Genomic DNA, 20284 nt, shown 5'->3' on the forward strand with positions numbered 1-20284 from the left:
AACGCCGGCTCCCTTGGCCAATAAAGCGAGATGAACGCCGCAACCCCAGAGTCGGTCACGACTGGACCTAATGGTCAGGGGTCCCTTTACCTTTACCTTTAGCTTGATGTGAACCAGCAGCATGCTGAGAAACACAGCTCAAAAATTCATAAACACTACTACTCCATTTCAGCTGCCCTTGCCAAACTGTAGACAAAACAAGGAAGGGGTAAGCTTTGTTATGATGTACGAACCTGGACTTGTGCTTTGTCTCCAAACAAAAACCTCAAGTGGTAACCAAAGTTTGTTCTTGGCTTACCAGACATGGTTTGTTCTCCTCAACCCAAAACCATGAGCCCAGGTCCAGATGACAGGTCAAACCAGACTCTGGCTTGTTTTGCCCCATGGAGCAGACACATCTCATTCATATTAAACCCCTAGTGCTTTTAAAACAACAATGAGAACGGTTTAGTGGAACGTGTGAAATGATCCCATGATAGGATTCCTTCTTTCCAGGAGTGCATATATGCCAGGCAAATAAGCCTCCATGTCTTCTCAGCTCCATCCTATCCTGATTGCTGCTAAAGGGAACCTGCTCCCAGCCGGGTTCAGAGATGGACTCTTTAGAGAGCAACATTATGAAGCAGATCAAGGAGGATCCTGTATAGTGAAGTTGGATCTTTTCCAGGATGGATCCAGTTAACAGAGTTGTCTACTTGCAACTTACATAGGTGGCCCGTTCTAGCTTTGTGTGTAATTACAGCTATCTCATAAGGTTTCGACAAACCTGCCCTGAGCCATGGTTAGCTGTGGTGACCAATCTCTGAATAAGGTTTGGCTCAACTTGAGATGTCTTCAGATGTGCCAGTTCTTTAAAAGCACAAACCACCATTAAGAATTAAAAGTCGTGGTTTCGTCATTGGACCAGTATTCTCTCAAAACCTCCTTTCAGTTGGCAAAAAAAAATTATCAATGAATTCATGTATGTATGATGCTAATATCTGTATTTTATGCTATATATATATACATACACAACATAAACACACGAGATGTGCTGCATTAACCTAAGTGTTACCTAGTTTCATACAAGTTTGCTACAACAATGTTTGCCTATAAATCAAGACTTAAGATTTCTAGTGCATCCTTACCTTAATTGTAATTTTCCATTTGGGGTGATCTAGCTGTCTGAATTATAAATCAAGGGAGTTCTAAGCAAATTGGGGAGAAATGGTTTTCCATGACTTAGAGGATGTGCACAAGATGTGGATGTGGTTTTGGTACAGACTTGGTGAGAGTTTTATATTCATGTCTTTCTTTACTATAATTGATTGTAGAGTTCATATAAAATTTATGTAATTCATGCTAGGCCAGGGGTGGGGATATGCATTTAGTTATTCTTTCAGACATCTGCTCCAACAGTCTGTCCAGGACTAAACAATAGTGTGCAATTAATTATCTTAAAAAGCCCAGGAAGCTACCACATTCCATTAATCAGCAGAAGTATGCAATAACTAAAAAAAGGAAAAACCCACTAGGTAGCTCCATAAACCAGCAAAACCCATCATAGGTACATGAATGAGCTTTATGGCACTGTGACAGTCCAGCACCTAGTATAAGCATATATACTCCAAACTGTGAGCATGTTCCTGAAGCTACATAGCAGAAGGTATGATGTAGTAATTAGCATATTGGCCAGGATCCAGGGATACCTGGATTTAAATCCACACTTGGCTATGAAGCTCAATGACCAGTCACCATCTCTTAGCTTTGCTACAGAGTTCATGTGAGAATAAAACAGAGTGGGGGGGACCTTGGGTTCCTTGAGAGAAAGGTAAAGGGACCCCTGACCACTAGGTCCTGTTGTGGCCGACTCTGGGGTTGCGGCGCTCATCTCGCTTTATTGGCTGAGGGAGCCGGCATACAGCTTCCAGGTCATGTGGCCAGCATGACTAAGCCGCTTCTGGCGAACCAGAGCAGTGCACGGAAATGCCGTTTACCTTCCTGCCGGAGCGGTACCTATTTATCTACTTGCACTTCGACGTGCTTTCAAACTGCTAGGTTGGCAGGAGCAGGGACCGAGGAACGGGAGCTCACCCCGTCGCAGGGATTCGAACCACCGACCTTCTGATCGGCAAGTCCTAGGCTCTGTGGTTTAACCCACAGTGCCACCCGCGTCCCTTGAGACCCGTGTTCCTTGAGAGAAGGGTAGCATAAAAACAGCATAAATAAAATGGCAGGTAAACTTAACTGCGGCAAGACACTGTACAAGAATACAACTGGAAAAGCTCTGATTTCCAGTGTTTGTAGGAAAGACTATGTTCCTTTCAAGTACACTGAGCTTAAGATTTACAAGTTAAATGCCAGCATCTTGGGTAGCTCCTCAAAGCCAGCTAATGCAAGCAGAAGAGAACTGGTGTGGTAGGCACCTACATACCTGCAAAAGTTGTGGTGCTGTACAGTTGGCACCAGTTGTACAGTTTTCAAGTACAGTCTCGTGCAAGGTACATTGCAGCTCTGCTGAAGGGGTCAAACAGCATGGGCAACATAGGAAATTCCCTTACACTTAATCATACACTTGCTCCATCTAGCTCAGTACTGACTGGTAGCAGCTGTCCAGGGTTTTACCTGGAGATGCTGGGATTAAACCCAGTGTTGGAAAACGCCCTGGGGTAGCCTGCAAACCCCCGGAACTCCAAGCGTCCTCCGATGTGCGCAGCACTGGAAAAGGCATCTCCCTTCTTCTCTAGGGCACCCAGCAACATATATCAGCTTGATATATGCACACTAATCTTCTGGCTTAACTCAGCAAGAAGCTTGAGGCAATGTAGAGTGAAACTACTATTTATTTCCACACTATGTACAAAGGCATAATGACATCTGTTCTCTCTAGCTCTCAGAGAACAACCAAAGTGAAAGTACATTACAAAGTGCATACAGCGGAAGAGAGATAAGGCTGTCTTCCGTTCCCACAGTCTTCTCAGACACGTCCCAGACAGGCATGTGATTTATAACCATCTCACCTGCAGCATCGGACTGCATGAAATACTAACACCCGGGACGTGTTCTGTGCAAAGCATATTCTCTGCCACTTGGCCTAGCAGCTCATAATTTCTCTAACATCTTAACCTTAAATATGACAGTATTGGAGGGTGAACAGTTCTCCATCCACCAACTTAATGTGAAGTGGTGGAAACTGGTGTTTGAGCAAAAATTGGCACCTAGGTAAGATTCTAGGAGCAAGTTTTATAAGAATGTTAGGCAAGCCCTGGTGGAGCCAACCAGTGGCTTATGTAGTCTAGCATTCTGCTCTCACAGTGGTAAGCCAAAACCATAAACAATAGCAGTTTCCTGCTCATGACCCCATACTGCTGGTATTTAGTGACATACTACCTCCAATATTGCAGGCCTCAAATACAGATCAAGCCCACGTTATACAAATCTTTAACATTAATTACTGGTATGTTTCCGTTCCTATTAGCAGGGCTTTAAGCTTCAGTTGACCTAACAATAGCACATCTCTTCCTTGAATGGGTGTACTATTCACATTTAAAGTACATATTTTGGTACCAAGGACAGCTCCCCTCTTAACAGGAAGAAGCTGCTTTCTTTGGCTGAGATAAGAGCCTCCCCAGCGATAGATGTGTCTGTATTGGGAATATAGTAAGTAGTACATCATACAAGAAATTTCTCGTGAGTGTGGGGGTTTGGCAGTGCACTAGCTGGTTTTGCACAGCAGTTATGCCTCCTGTTCTGGTCCTCCTTACAGCCATTTGGAAATGAAAACTAGGGATTGACATAGTCCCTATGTGGTCTGAAGATGCCAGACTTGCTAAATCTGCTGGCCTGACACTTCTGTTTGGAAATATTTTTAGGATCTTCATCTAAGGGCAAGAGGTGCCTTAGCAGCTTTGCCATGCCCCGGTTTCAACAATATGCAAGTAAATTGAGACAAATTTCTTCCAAATGTCATAATGGGAATTGAAGTTGGATTTGTTTCAAGAGCTTTGCAGAATAGCAGGGGCTACAGAAGTTGCAGTTTCTCACTGAAGGATACCCTAAAAGCAGGTATCTTGGGGGATTATTACCTTGCTTTTTAAAATAGGGAAGCTTTTATAATGGTAGCCACCATTTTGCAAGATGCTCTGTGGAAAAGCTGTTGTATTGATATCAGTACAAATGAACCTGGAAACATGGATTGTGGCATCATGCTTTGCTGGGTAGGTTTCAGTTGATATAGGTCTGCTAAGTTTACCAATTCCAAGGTTTCCCAGAAGACAAGTTTTTGTCTACCGAATCTAGTTTAGGGGTTACCTATGCTTAGAGAAGCATAAATTAAAACATGTGATTTAGATGGAAAAGTTACATGTCATCTCGATTACTATTTTTTAATGGCACTTGACAAATGTTTTTATGTTTTCTGCAAATTTATTTTAGTCTGCTGTTCATGTTCAGCATGGTGCCTTGTTATTGTTTGCCTTTTTCGGAGCATAACAGCTATGCACATCCCCCCCCCAGCACACTGTATAAACAAAGCAAAATTCTGATGAAGACTGGTTAATCTTAAATCACTTCTGTATGCCAATTTCCAGTGTTACTCATAACCAGAATTTAGGGGAAAGCAGGTACAATTTTCTCCACTCTAAAAAATCAACTCCTTGAAAAACGTGCATTGTTGGAGAGGGGAAACACTGAAGTTGTTAGCATGTCTGGACTGTAGCAATTTAGCCATACAGGCTTATCACATGAAAAATGTGAGTAAACCTTACCACTTGGGTAAGGACCCCACAACTTAGCACATAGGAGAATTTAGGCCAGGAAGAAAAATACAGTGTCGTTGAAACAGCTGGCCAAGCAACCATGTAGTTGTGGTAAGATGGTTGCCTGTATTCATCTTGCTAAGGTTGCAGACACAGCCAGGTTCTCGCAGAGGTGTCATGTCTTCTTAAAACGATTTCAGGTAAAATTAAAAAAAAGGATAAAGTTTATACAATGGGATTTCATCACATTTGCATGGAGAGTATTCCGTAACTGCGGAAGAGTTGTAGCTCTGTGGCTGAACACATGCTGTGCATAACAAGTTCAGTGCCACATATTGCCTGGTTGGGTTGAGCAAGGCCCTCATGTGAAACCCTGCAGAGTGCAAATTCTACTTTCTTAGATGGACCAATGATCTGACTTGGTAGAAGGCACCTTTCTGTGTCCCGAAGTAGCTGTTTTGCATGTGCGAAATGATCCACAGAGTTGCCATACGCAAGGGCTGCTTTGTTTCTGCAGTAGTTGCACAGGGAGGAGGATTTTCAGCAGGTGGAACTTTGGCTACCATTGCAGTACTAAGCTGGTTTCAAAGGCAGATCCAGATGTTTTCACAAAGCTCCATTTGTAGTTATGCAGGGTTCTGTAGTTATGAAGGCTTACTGGGCCACTGAAAATCAGATGAAGTTTGAGCTTTGAAGATATAGCTTCCCGCCCCCAATCCCTGAAAGGATTGTTGTGTAATCTTTGGAAATCTATTTTATGAGGTGTCTCTTTTATGTGTGCCAAATGCCTTTTAATCTAATGGGATAATCCTTTCACATCAAAATAATACAGTACCACAGAACCTTGGAAAGACCAAAGACATAGGTGGCACTGTGGTTTTCAAGTACCACCGTTTTCTCACTTCCTTCCATCAAAACAAATCTTATAATCCAAAATATCTCAGTGGCAATAAATGTGTACTCCTCTCAGAGTTTTCCCACTTCTGCAAATGCCTCTATTTTTAGCTTGACTGCCCTTGGCAGATATGATTTCCATAAACCAGCTTGCAAATGTGCATGAATGTTTTGCAGAAAATTAGACTATACTTCAGGCGGCATTTTCACACAAACAAATGCATGTTTTGATTTGCAAGGAAGATCAGCATTGATACTGTTCACTGTACATTTAGATGGATGGCATCACAATTTTACTAAACTGGTAGAAAGGAAAGGAAAAAACCTAATGTATTCATTATCACCTCCATTTCTGGGAGATAGAAGGAGCGACTTCATAGGCTGCTATCTTGGCGCTTTTATTTGTAAGTTGCCCTGGGCTGCTTTGGAAGGAAGACTGGGGTAGAAATTTAATAATAAATAAGTTCAAGTGACATAAGTGGACCTTTGTGTTAGTCAAAGGAATGTCAGTGGAAGCATAGAAATTGCTAAGTTGAGTCAAACCAATGGTCTACTAACAGTCTTAGTGAAAAGTTCAGGGTATGTTGGAAATATGCACCTCCTGTTATTTTGGCTATCATGGCTAAATAGATTGCTACAGAGAGATGCCCCATGGATATCACAGCATCTGTTGTGATTTATGTTCATGGGCTAATTATGCATAACACAAAGTAGTAATACAGCGGTACCTTGGTTCTCAAACTTAATCCATTCTGGAATTCTGTTCCAAAACCAAAGCGTTCCAAAACCAAGGCATGCTTTCCCATAGAAAATAATGCAAAATGGATTAATCCGTTCCAGACTTTGAAAAACAACCCCTAAAACAGCAATTTAACATGAATTTTACCAAGACCATTGATCCATAAAATGAAAGCATAAACAATGTACTGCAGCCACACAATCAATCAATCAGTCAGTAGCTGAACTGAGTTCCACAGTCACAAAAACAAAACAAAAAAGCCACAAAAAGCCACAATAAATAGCAAATACAGACAGACCTCAGCGTAACACTCAAAACGGATGTGTGTCACTCAGATCGGAAGGATAACACTCAAAACAGAGCATGTTTGGCTTCCAAAAAAAGTTTGCAAACCAGAACACTTACTTCCAAGTTTGCAGTGTTTGGGTTCCAAGTTGTTTGAGTACCAAGGCATTTGAGAACCAAGGTACCACTGTAGTTATATTGGCTGCTTATCAGATTTAATGGATGACTCTTCTTCATAGGTATGAAGTCTTGCATATCCTTTCTGTGTCTGCTCCAGTTCTTCAGTGTCCTTTCTGAAGATGCAGCTAGGCTGGAATTATTTATATTTATGAAATTCTTCTGAAGTTTGAAGTATTTTATTCTTTTTAGTAATTAATCAGGATATGCAGGAAGAAGATACAAATAAATTTGTAGTTGGGTGACGATCTCAAAGTCAAAAAAAGTGGGGTCCCCCCCCCAGCCTATTGCCAAACTGCCAGGAATTAATTAGTTTGATGTAGGGTTATGTGGTCAGAAATTGCACGAGGACTTGTTGAATTGTGTGCAAAGTCTTAAGATGCACAAAAAAAATTAATATCCCGGGACAATATTTATCATGAAAAAAGCCAATAAATGTCATACTTTTGGGACCCTTATTGACTAATGTAAACAAAACAAGAAATGCGGCAAGTTCTGTTATCTTTTGCACCTCAAAAAAACAGAAAACTTTTTTCATTAACAATATAAGCCTACAGTTTGTCATGCTGGATTTTTTTAAAAAAAAATGCATTTAACAACTATCATCTACATTTCTTTTATAATATATATTATTTATTTTTTTAATTTGAATTCTCTGAAGAATTACCCTTTGTAATATATATGTGAATTAAACAAGAGTATCCATGCATCACAGTCTTGGTAATACTTATCTGGAAACTTTGAAAGGACTATTGAAAATTACAGAAGAATTTGATTTGAATTGGAGTCTGACTGGTTTAGGAGTAGAGTAAGCATATTATATTAAAGTGCATTGTGTTGCTCCAAGCTAGGACCAGCCTGTTCTTCACATGGGACAGTGTGATCTTCCCTTCAGTTAGTTTTGCTTTGTTTGCCATTCTTGTGCTACTTCCTTGTTTTATTGCCTCCTACCCTGACGCTGTTAATTATCAGTCCCCCGCCACCCCCCAGTGATGACATTTTAAGAAATATATGCAGATTAAATGCAAAGAACACATTTAACACCATGACTAATTTGGCCCTGGACTTCTTTTTTGCCCTGCCACTGGCCCCTGGGAAAACTTGCTGCTCACCACAGAATTGGAGCAAACGCCAATCGGACTTTCTCCAGATTTACATTTGCTCTGATTTAGCACCAAAGAGCAAGTTTTCGGGGGGGGGGGGGAGCAGAGGACAAAAGTAAAAACCTCTCTGACTCATGCCTAGACAGCAGAAAACCGCATGGATCAATGCTTTCGAGGCATGAGACAAGAGGATGTGTACACAGACGTTGGGGAAACCAGAGAAGCAAGTCAACTCTGTTCCTGTTTTCTTCACTTTGACTCTAATGTCAGAAGTCCAGCTTCATGGGTCTTGTGGCTCAGGTGGAACTCATGAATTGCATCACGTGGCCGAACAGCAGATTAGCTTGATTCTTATTTCACAGCCCTGCCCTGCCCTATTTTGGCTCAGCAATATCATAACCTGCTTTTGCAGGGATCCAGCAGCTTTTGAAACTTCTTTCAGCTTTAAAACTAGTTTGCTATGCTGTTTTGAGAAACTTGGGTTCCGTAAGGGTTTGACCGGTAAAGCCTTAAACGGCTCAGGACCGCCTCTCTCCATATAAACCAACCTGGACTCTGAGGCCTTTCTTCATGTGACAACACGAAAACGGGCCTTTTTTTTTTTTAGTGGCTCCCTGTTTGTGTAATGCTCTCGCCAGGGCGCTTTCATTATATATATTTTAGGCAGCAGGCGAAAACATTCCTCTTCAACCAGACCTTTGGCTATTCTTCAGCCTTGTGGGAGGTGGTTGGTTACTGTTTTGTTGTTTATGTTTATTTCTGCTTTTATCTTGTGAACAACTCTTGAGTTCTGTTGATGAAGGGCAGTTTATAAGTCAAACAAACAAACACAAATAAAATAAATAAATAAATGTTGGTTGGTTAGATAAGAAGCAAGCCCCTGGGCAGACAGTCGTAGTCAAACAGTTCTTGAATTTGAGCCAAAGTGTTTTAATCAGGCGTAGGCAAACTCCGGTCCTCCAGATGTTTGGGACTACAATTCCCATCATCCCTGACCACTGTTAGCTAGGGGTGATGGGAATTGTAGCCCCAAACATCTGGAGGGCCAGAGTTGGCCTATGGTTTTAGTCCTCTCTAGTCCATTCAGATGTTAATTAGAATAACAGAGTGTTGAGTGTATAAATAATACTACCTCTGATGATATTTTCTCATTTCAGTCCTATATGGAAGACCACTTGAAGAACAAGAATCGCCTGGAGAAAGAATGGGAAGCACTTTGTGCTTATCAGGCTGAGCCCAACGCAGCTACCATTGCACATAAGGAAGAAAACGCCCAGAAGAACCGCTCGCAAGATGTGGTAGCGTGTATGTACAGTTTAAGCTGGATTCATTACTTAATTGCTTTCTCCTTTGCCTATTACTGCAATTAGAGGAGGAAATGTGTCGAAAGAACTGTTATCAGCCACTCTGTGCAAGGAACAGTTAATATTCCTGTGGCCCACCTTGTTGTCTTGCTGTGTGCTTCAGACTTCTCGTGGTGGATGCTTCTGCTGCTGCTTCCAAAGTATGCTTTGCACTACTTCCCAGCATGTTGGGCAAAAAAAATTCAGGCATTTCAGGGGGTTGGACTAGATGACCCTCGCGGTCCCTTCCAACTCTACAATTCTATGATAACAGCAAGTGCCGTTTTGCGTAAATGACATTTCATTTCAACATCCTCATGGTGCGGTTTTCGCACATGGCTTTGGACACAAATACCGTTATCCAAAAGTGCACAATGCTCTTGGCTTGTAGTTAGAACTGTTAGACCCAGTCAAGTGTATATGCACCTGTTGGTTTTGATAGATGAGCTTACAAGGCAGCTGTTCTCCGTGTTGGGCCTAGGATGGAAAGTGAAGCCGAGAGTAGCCATGGCATATATGTGTTTTAAAAGTTTTTTATGCTCTTCATACGCAGCCAAAAGCAGCACATTCCTATTCCATGTACTTGCTTATTCTGGTAGCTGTATCAAACATTCTGTATTGTACATCAGACTGAATAGACGTGGCTGTACCATGAGATTGACGCTATTTATTAAATTTCATCAGCTACCCTACATATGAACTTGGGGTGGAAATCCCTTTAATATAAACCTGTTATTATTGGCAACGGTCTTTAAGCATTGTCGTGCTCTCATACAGAGTAGGGAACAGGGAAAGGTTTGGCATCATTAATGCCCTTGCTAGGGGATACTGAACCTGAAGCACAGGCTATATGAAACGTTGTGTGTTTTTAAGTGAACTTGTTAGACACCAAACCATTTTACTGATTTATTTATGTGGCGAGGTTTATACACTGCTTTATAATAATAATAAAAAACTGCTAAGCTGTTTACATAAAATGATATAAAATAGTCATTTGAAAATACTGATAAAATCAAACATTAAAAACACGTGTTAAAATGTATCAAGCTATAAATAAAATCAGTAGTTCTTTTTTCAAAAAAATATATGATAGATTTGTGTAAATAAAAACATTTTATTTTTTTAGCAGGCGCTGAAAACAATACAGCGAAGGCACCTGCCTAATAGCAATTATTCCTCAACATAGCAAGTTCCATTTCAATAACACTTTTTATATGGTTCTTAACCATTTAAATCAGTCTTTTGTAAATGTCTATATTTAGAAGCAAATATGCAAAAAAAATAGGCTGAATAGTAGTGGTCTGTTCAGAAATGCTCTTTGAAAGATCTCTTAATAAATGAATACTGATTTAATTTTTTTTATTTTAAAAAAATCAGATGATCATTGCAGGATATGTTTGAAAGCTGAAAACAGTCACGACAACTCGGACTACATCAACGCAAGTCCTATTGTAAGTATAAAACAAACAAAAATACTACTTTGCCTTTTTGAAACTACAAAGTTAGTTCTGATGGAAGAAAAAGGTTGATTGTGATGCAAGTTATAATAGCAATTTATTGAGTCCACATGGTGACATCCCTCCAATATTTCCCTTCCTGTGACTTTGCGACCAGGAGTTTGCCTGCTTATGATACCAGCTATGTACAGTGGGTGTTCTCTCAGTAGTTGTATTAATCATTTGGCTAAGAATGCTACAGTGTGAGAGTTTAGATAAGTGAGGAGTTTCTGGGTGGGAGAGTAAATACTTGCCCAGCTCCCTGCAATAGGTTTCAGTAAAACTCCTTATATCTTGGGGACATAGTGATTGTTCTTACTGTTCATTATCATTCCCATAGTTGTGGGAAGAATTGCTTTTCCCCATTGACAAAATATTGTTGGTAAGGTACAGCATATGCCCTCTGAAACAGCATCTATCTTGAGGAAAGACATTGGGATCACCTTAAAGCCAAGCAGCCATTTTGTATTTATTGTACGGCAAAATTGTGTGCCCTGATAATTTAGATTGGCAAAATTTGTGACATTGCAGGAAGTGAATTGCAGCAGAATCAGAACTTTGTTTTATTTTCCTTTCCTTTCAGAGTTCACAAAGGGTAACTGAAATCTAGTCCCATTTCTCACATCTCAGTCCAAATTCTTCCAGTCATTACAGCTTCACACAAATCAAACTGTGTTTGGCTAAAATAGATGTTTCAATGTGGCTTCACTGTCTCACAGTCCTTGGTAGTTTCCTTGGAAGGCTGTCTCACAGTCCTTGGTAGTTTCCAAGAGCAAAGTATGCTTTAGAGTAACATCAGAATATTTTAAAATTCTGCTTCATTCTTGCTTGATGTGTCTTTATTGACAGGAACAAATAGCTTTTTAATGCCATGATTGTCTGGTAATTTTACTGGTTCCATATTTAAAATGTGTTAACTATTTTCATGATAGTGAAGGTAATGTTATTTTGTAAATGCAACATTTAGTAGTAAGCTTCAAGTCCTCAGCGGAGACCTTGCTCCTGTTAACTTTCATACTGATGGGCTAAAAACATCTCTTGTCTAGCCAAGAACGGATAGGAAAGGCTAATGAAACGTAGCAGATGTGTGGAGACCTGAAATAACAGTGGTTTGATCTTCTTCACCAACTACAAATAATCTTTTTAAATTCAAAATAAATAAATGAAGTGGTTCAAAATTTAATAGCTTCCAGCAATTACCCTGCCAATAAAATGGCATATTTGATGCATCTGTGTCACGAAGCCTTTGGATGTGAGGTGAGAATTGCCCTGTATTCCAAACGGAAAATTAATAACGCTAGAGCTATAAACTATGAATTGGACTAGAAAGTTTTTTTATTTCCACTCGCCTCCCTTCGGCATGTGAGGGGCTTGATGAAGCCGGAGTGTAATATAAAGCAATTACATTCAGGCCTTGGAAAGGGAGGCTTCCAGGGGTGTGTGTATAGTTGTGTGTTTCCAGCTCCAGGGTCACTGGTCCAGCCTCCAGCTGGGGCTCACTCAACCTTGGCTTGAGTCTAAATGAGTAAAGCAATACATGCTGGGGGAGCCCTTCTTTGCACCAGACAATGCGTTGGCCACCTGCCCACATGTTTCTTTCTCGAAACTGCTTAGCAGCCCCCCTCCCTGCCCCCACTTTCCCATCCCTCCCAATACGTTGTGAAAACCCGGGGTTTTTTGTGTGTGTGTTTTTTACACTTAATGCGCTCAAAAAGCAACAAGGAGAGAAATCTGCAAAGAGATCTGATGAAATATCTTGTTGATCATTGTTGTTTTTAATTACTATTCCAATGCGAGGATGCTTAGAGATTCCTTGGAATAAAACTGAGCTGGAAGTCCTCTTTCCTGTTCTCTGAAATAACATAAAATACCGAGGTAATAACTCTGCTGCCAGCGGTTGAATGAAAAGCTTGCAATTACAGCACAAGGAAAGCCTGACTGTGCAGAATAAAACTATGATAATTACATCTGTCATATTTGTACTTTGTCCTCATTAAATTCCAGGGAAATCATCCAGTAGTAAATAATGTGCAATCTTTGTTTTTAAATCAGAGGTCATGAAAAGTAAATGGGAATTCTGTTTTTCCTTCTTAGGGTGTTGGAAAGGGGGGAGCCCATCAACTACATTAACGAAAACAAAATAGCACCTACCTTTCAGCTTGCTTATTACTGAATCCACCAGACTGAGGAATGTGATTAACATGACAGTTTGCTCAAACACAGCATACAAATTTTTATCAGTGAGAATAGATTCTGAAATTTGTAATGACATTCGAAACCATATTTATTTCATTCCATTATCTTTTTCATTTTTTAAAGAGGGATTTTTTAAAAGGTGGGGTTTTTTAAAAGAAAGAAAGAAAGGCAGGTGTCAGTTATAACAATTATATGTTCTAATATACTATTAATATATTAGTCATAATTTTATCATCTCCTGTATCATTTTTATTTTTAACAGAGGAAAGAGGTGATTCAGTAGTATTATACCTGCTGAAAGTCGTGTGTGTGGTGGTTTTAAATATATTGCAGTATGGAAACAAAACTGCCTCCGAGCTTGCCTGTAGTTTTAAAGAAAATTAATTTCATAGAGCTTTTGGTTTTATGTGTTGGTTTTATGCACAATAAGCTTAACCATGCATTTAAAATAAGTATGCAGGAAGTCAGGATAAATGGAACAGCCAACACACATGCAGAAATGAACTTAGCTGGTTCTTAGCCACAAATATTACATTGCTCAAAGCCAAAGAACTAAATAAAAGAATTCTGAATTGTATGTCGTGTCGACACAATAACTGGGAAAATACAAATCTAAATTGGCATGAAGCTAGTTCACTTTAAGTGGAGTCACACAGAACAGATACATTGTTTGAATAAGATTTCATCACAATAAATAATGGCATAATATCAAATCTTTTCTTATTATTCCCTTGGTAAGCGGTGGAGCATTGTTTTTATTCATATCTAGATTTTTTTTAGTGCAGAAGCATATGCATGAAGTTTGTTAAAACAGAAGGATAAAATAACACTGTCTCTAAATATAAAAAAATCTTTTACACATTAGCATTTTTAGCATTTACTTGGGGGCAGCATAAATATGCAAAAAGAATTGACATACATATTTTAAAAATTCAGATAGAATTGATTATAGCAATGTATTTGTATTCAGTGTGGTGTTCTCTAGTTTAGGAATTGTCAATCAATTTTAATTTGGGGACAGGCAGGGGGAGCGCTTAGATGACTTGGAATTAAAACATCTTAGGTTTAGAGGTGGTTTGATCTGATCCCCTGCAGGAGTTCTCTTCTGATAAGTTGGAATGAGGCAGATGGTTCTTTTGGGTGTCTTTCGATTATTCCTTCTTCTTCGTATGATACCAGAATCAGAGCTGTTAATTTTGCTTTGGTTCAAGTGATCCTTAGTCACATGTATTATCATGGAAACTCTGGATATGTGGTAGACTAGCTCTCTTCCTGGCTTGCTGGAGCAGCTGTGAAAAATGATAATTTTGTGAGAAGCAAACATATGTAATTATACATTTTTTTTAAAAAAAATAGACTCTACCAACTATATGTGTGTAAGTTTTTTAAAAAAAATATATAGTCTAAACTTCCTAAACCTTTGCAGATCAAAAAACGTTGATATTTGTCCTAATGAGCCAATTATTTGCTGTCTTATTCTCTAAAATGAACTTTGTGACCGTTTCCGATTTATCTATCTGTAGTGATAATTTCTTAGTGTAGAGGGAGAAGCTGTGCTTTGATGTTCAAGACGTTTTGGCACAACATACAGATTTCATTTAACAACACTTCTCCATTGTTTCTGTGCTCAGAATATCTATTTGCCCTCAGGGATTGTTCAGAAACTTTACTCTTAAGCAGCCTAAACATTTTGTGCTAAGCTTTTATTGGTTGATGTTTCCAGCTGGGTTATATTAGTTAACGTGAATTTGAGCAAATTGATCTCAGTGGTGCTAAGATCCCGAATGACCTTCAGTGGTTCAAAGGATTTGGCTGAAAGCTTTATTCTGGCATCAGGATAATGTTCCAGCTTGTGCCTTTGCTCCACTGCCAGGACTTGACTCTGGTCTTTGGTCTGATGGTACTGCTTCTTTTTGACTCTTATCTCAGGACTTCGCCCATGCCCCACCAGCGTAGAATGAGGCATGGCTGAGACAAATGTGACTGACTACCCAGGGCATTCACTGCCTGTCAAGTTTACCCTTTCATGTTTTTATCCTGCCCTTTTCTCCAGGGCAACACACATAGGATTTCCCTCAAGTCGCTTTTATGGATGAGTTGGTTTTGAACCTGAATCTCCCCAGCCCCAACTCAGTACAGTGGTACCTCGGGTTACAGACGCTTCAGGTTACAGACTCCGCTAACCCAGAAACAGTACCTCGGGTTAAGAACTTTGCTTCAGGATGAGAACAGAAATTGTGTGGTGGCAGCAGGAGGCCCCATTAGCTAAAGTGGTACCTCAGGTTAAGAACAGTTCATGGTTTGTAGGTTTGTAGGTGGGGCAGCAACTTCTTACTACACTGACTCAGCAAAAGAAGAAGAAGAAGAGGATGAAGATGAAGAAGCATCAAGAGGTGTTGACTAACCTTTCTTGACTTGGAACCTACTCTAGTCACGCATCATCATCATTTTTAATTTGTACAGTGGTGCCTCGCAAGATGAAAAGAATTTGTTCTGTGAGTCTTTTCGTCTTGCGATGTTTTTCGTCTTGCGAAGCACGGTCCGTCGCAACTGCGCCTCTTCAAGTGGCTTTTAAAACGTTTTCGTCTTGCGAAGCAAGCCCATAGGGAAATTCGTCTAGTGAAGCAACGCAAAAACGGAAAACCCTTTCGTCTAGCGAGTTTTTCGTCTTGCGAGGCATTCGTCTTGCGGGGCACCACTGTATACCATCTTTCTATCTTACAATACTCAAGGCGGTTTACAAGCTGAAGAAACAAAAAATGTACATCTTATAACAATCTAATGCACTACAAAAATGTGATAATAAAACAAAACTTTAAAATAAGCAACCTACATCAAAAAAGTAACATTCAACAATTATTAGAATAGTATAAAATAATAACAAGATATAAAAGTTAAACAGAAATCCACTCAACAGTTACAATAAATAATTTATAATCAATAAAACAACGGCAAGCCACAGTACATAAAATAATACAATACAAATTGAGAAGCAGAGACTAGAGGGTGGAGCAAGGCAGGTGGAAGGAGGCCTTGCCGGATGGAGTCTCTCCCCTCACACTCCCCATGCATAACTTTAAGGCAAGCTTAGCATAAACACACCAGTTCCCGGAGAGGAGATTATGGCCGCTTTACTTCTCCTGTGATTCTGCTGCAAGCTAAGCCATGGTTTGGCTTAGCATGTCATCTGAAGCTGGGCTTGTGGCAAACCGTGAGCTGTAACCAAGGTTTGCTCTTAGGTTTTCAGCTCATGGTTTGTCAGTGCAGCAGGAGGAGGACCAGAGGTGAACTTCTATGTCTGCTTCCCTGTACCGTTTGTGAACCATCTTCCTGAGCAACTTGAAACCTTTTTCAGAACTTGCTTTTCTCGCCTGCTTGCCTACCCTAGTATCAGCTGGATCTGATCTTGTTAACTCTTGCTTGCCCATAACCCCAGCCAGCCCACCCGTGCGGCAAGGTGAGGCAACTGCCTCTACAGTGGCCTCTCAGTGAATAATAGGCACTGAGAGTCTCCTCCCACACCTAGAGAGGAAATGGCGAGAGCTGCTCTCTGGGGCCTGCCTTCAAACATTGGGCAAGGTTGACTTTATTCCCTGTCCTTATTCCCAATGTAGATCTTCACTTCCCCTTCTTTCCTCCATTTTATGGTTTGCCTCAGGTGTCTTGGGCCAGACCTGCCCATGCTGGACCTAGCAAACTAGATTGCCAGCATCCTGATGCAAGTTTAAGTTCCATGCCGGTGTGGTTTTGTTAAGCGTCCTAATGGCAGCCTGTATCCAGGGGTCTTTGTGTTTGCAACTATAATAAATTTACAAACCTCAGTACCAAGTGGAACAAAACTGGACAGTTTTCCACACATACAGCAGCACTTTTGCTGCCATTGTGAATGTTATTATCATGAGATCCAAAGTAGTTTAATAGGCTGTGCATCTATTTAGATCTTTGCATTTCAGCTGAACAGAGTGCAAATTACGAGTTAATATCCAAATCCTCCCAAATATATTTAGCATTGGGAATTTTAAAACATGCAAGTTAATAAAGGCATGCATTATTATTTTCAATTAGTTTAATCTTGGCAGGGGTCTGTAAATTCATTTATTAGCAGAGAAGAAAGCTTTTTTTGCCATCTTGGATATCCTCTGAGAACATACGCACGCTAGGCAATGCCAGTTTTTAGTGAGACTGATAACCTTTCTCCTCTCTGTTTTGCTCCGCATCAGTAGTAGACAACAGGCAATTTAAACATTTACATTCATTGAAGTGATATAATACATGCAAATTTGAAAGTGACCCAGCTATTTCTTCATGCAAACTAGTAATCCTAACCTGCATGTGTCTTCTCCATAGCCGCTTTCTGCGCACCAGAATATAATAATTGCAAATGTCTGTGTTATTGTTAACTTGATGATACGTTTGACCGGTCTTTCCTCATTATGATGTCTGTAATGCTCAAACTGCAGCTTTCTGACAACAGCTGATTTATACTGTAAGGCCAGGAGTGGCCCTTTCCTGATTTATCAAACAGTGGAGGGTTTAGAAGTATTTCTTCCGTGACAGTGGCACTCACCTCATCACTGATTCAGCTTGCCTATTCTCTTTACATTGTGAATGAATACACACAGCTTCACTTTCCCCCCTTTCATTCACAAAGTTCACACCATTTGAAATGTCAGCATAAGGAATGGACAAGTAGAAACAAAAATGCCATGTAATCCAATGTCTTGCCTACAAGGGCAAAAATTTCTACCAGCCTACAGTCCAGGGGCAGCTAATATGATGCCCTCAAGAGGTTGTTGGGACTACAGCTCCCATCAGTCTCAGCCAGCATGGCCAGTGGTCAGGGATGATGGGAGTTGGAGTCCAGCTAGATCTGGAGCACATCATGTTGGCCACCCCAGTTGTAGTCTATCCTTAACCTCATCATTCTAGTTTTCCATGTGTAAGGGTCCGTTCTCCCCCGACGCACGCACAAAAGTGTTTTCATACTTGTGAAGTCCTGCCAGCAGTCTGAAGTAATCCAGTGCAGAAATGGTTTTAGTAATGAGCTTTTGTGGTGATGAGCTGCTTGCCTGTACCAGGGGTGGTTAACTTGTGGCCCTTGAGATGATGCTGGAGTGCAGCTTTGTGCCATTCTTGACCATTGGCCATGGGAGCCAGAGTCCCAACAGCATCTGTTGGACCAAGAACGGGCACACTTCAGGCATGCCATTTTACCCATGAGAACACCAAGATCTACCAGCCCAGATAGACTTCTATCTGCTAAAGACTTGAGGCAAAATTGTGGGGTGTCTCAGGATATTCTGACCCAGTGATATTTTTTTCCAGTGCTAGAACTGAAGCAAGCTCACACATAAAAGTCCGCGCCTGTTTAGCGTCCTTCATTTAGGCAATCTGATTTAGATGGGGAAAGTTGTTTTGCTCTTGCTATTTGGCAAGCAATTGAGAGAAACCCTACTTCAAATTACCAGCAGGTGCCAAACTACCTTCCAACTACCGCAGTGTAGACTACGCCTTAGGTGACACCCTGCAGACTTCTTCCATTGCAAATGATGTCCAGTGATTCTAGGCTGGTTAGGCCACTGCATCTCCTTCCTCAAGGCCAGTGTTCCCTTTACCTGTGCTCCAATTTTTGCTTTGTTATGTGTTTCAGGAGGGAAAAAGGGTTATGAAAGAAGCACAGCACTTCCAAATGTGGTCATGTAAATAAATGAATGTGACCTTCTACTTTGGATATGATAAAGTTGTTAAATAAAACAAAACTGAATCATTATCTACTAGAAGCAGCAAGCATGTGTTACAAATTATACTGAGGTTTTAAAAATATATATAAAAATGTGTTATATTTTATTATTGTGAGGTGCTTCAGGTATCTGTTTTTTTGCCATTTCTTTCAATAATGGGAGCCACCCACTCAAATGAGTAGTGGCTAAGGGAGACCTAGAACTGCACAACTAGTTCCATGCTCCCAATGTATATTTTGGCCTGTAATGCACACCCTAATGGATATTGTGTGCTACATTTGAAATTATGGTATCTGCTGTTGCTATTGTTTAACAATCAGGAGAAATCTTAACCAATCTGCTTCAAATCGCCTAGAGGCATACCAAGAGGTGAAATTACGGGTTTTTAAAAAGCAGTTTGTGATACCACATAGGAAACTGATGTTCAAACAAAATAATTTAGAAACTGCACGGCGCATCCCCAAACCATTGGATGTGCCTAAAATAGCTTTTGGGTCCTGGTCAATGTACTATGTGTTGAATCCAGTGGACCGCAAAATATGAAATGTGGTGTTGATGCCCTGGAATTGGTTGCAGCCAAGGTCCAAAAACTCCTGGCTGAACATAATACCGATCATGTAGGCAGAACGACTCCACAAGTAAAAGAGAGCTTCTGAAAGTAATGAATAATCCAGGCCCGAGTTAGGAGATCTGTGATTGTATCACCAGATTTTTAAAAACAAAAATGGAAATGCAGCACTGGGGAAATAGCTCCAGAATTTCATTCCAGGCCATTTTCCCAAACAAAACCCCACGCTGCTATGTGTTGCACAGGGAAAACACAAATACAAGCATCTATAATTTTTCCCTGGGGGACAAACAGCAGTACAGGGGCTTTTAAATTGGAAAAATTGTGTGTGTGTGTGTGTGTGTGTGTGTGTGTGTGTGTGTGTGTGTGTGTGTTAAAAGCACAGGCAGCAAACTCACACAACTACAACCCCATTAAAAGTAAAACCAAACAAGTTGGAAAATGCAATCACCAATCTCTCACCTAACAAGTGGTTTCGCCTTAGAACGGCTGACTTGTGTTTATAAATGTTAATATATTGAGTGTTACAGGCTGCTGCTATCTGCTGTTGCTTAAAATTTTGATAAAACTTTTTTTGGGGGGGTGAGGGTGGATTCCACTGCTCAGTACAATTTAGCACTTGTTGAAATAATTGAGATTTGTGCTCCTGCAACTGCAAGCATAATGTCATCCTTGTTCATGAGTGTGTGTGTGTGTGTGTTTTAATTCTTTCTAAGGATTACAATCAATGGGGTTTTTGTTGTTTTCCTTGTGTTTAAATTCCCATCAGCCAATCTTGTCCTTATCGGGAGAATGGGGCCAAAGATTTAAGATCAGAAAACCCACCCATCTGTTTGAAAACACTCATTGTAACGACCTAATCCTATTTACTCTCCGTAGCTTTGTTTCTGAGGATCTCTTTTTTCCCTACTCAGTCACTCTTTGAAATAGATGTAATAATTAAGGTCTTTAAACAGAACTTCTTTTATTGAGGGTTAGAAGCCTGCATTTTTAAACAAACAAACTG

The 20284-nt window shown here is 40.4% G+C and overlaps 1 protein-coding gene and 1 long non-coding RNA gene across 3 annotated transcripts in view; one reads left to right on the plus strand and one right to left on the minus strand.

The window, feature by feature from the left end:
• PTPRN2 (protein tyrosine phosphatase receptor type N2) overlaps window positions 1-20284 on the plus strand; it is a 630954-nt gene that overhangs the window by 565582 nt on the left and 45088 nt on the right. Inside the window, exons 15-16 of the mRNA XM_081163514.1 lie at window positions 9092-9239; window positions 10655-10728. Of these exons, the coding sequence (XP_081019640.1) occupies window positions 9092-9239; window positions 10655-10728 (222 nt within the window). The remainder of the gene's footprint in view (window positions 1-9091; window positions 9240-10654; window positions 10729-20284) is intronic.
• Window positions 11574-20284, minus strand: part of LOC308569748 — a 136263-nt gene continuing 127552 nt past the window's right edge. For both annotated transcript variants that reach the window (XR_014000796.1, XR_014000797.1), the window contains one exon: window positions 11574-14258. This is a non-coding gene — a long non-coding RNA (uncharacterized lncRNA). The remainder of the gene's footprint in view (window positions 14259-20284) is intronic.

The sequence above is a fragment of the Podarcis bocagei genome (assembly GCF_964188305.1).
Source record: "Podarcis bocagei genome assembly, chromosome: 12".
NCBI classification, from domain to species: Eukaryota; Metazoa; Chordata; class Lepidosauria; order Squamata; family Lacertidae; genus Podarcis; species Podarcis bocagei.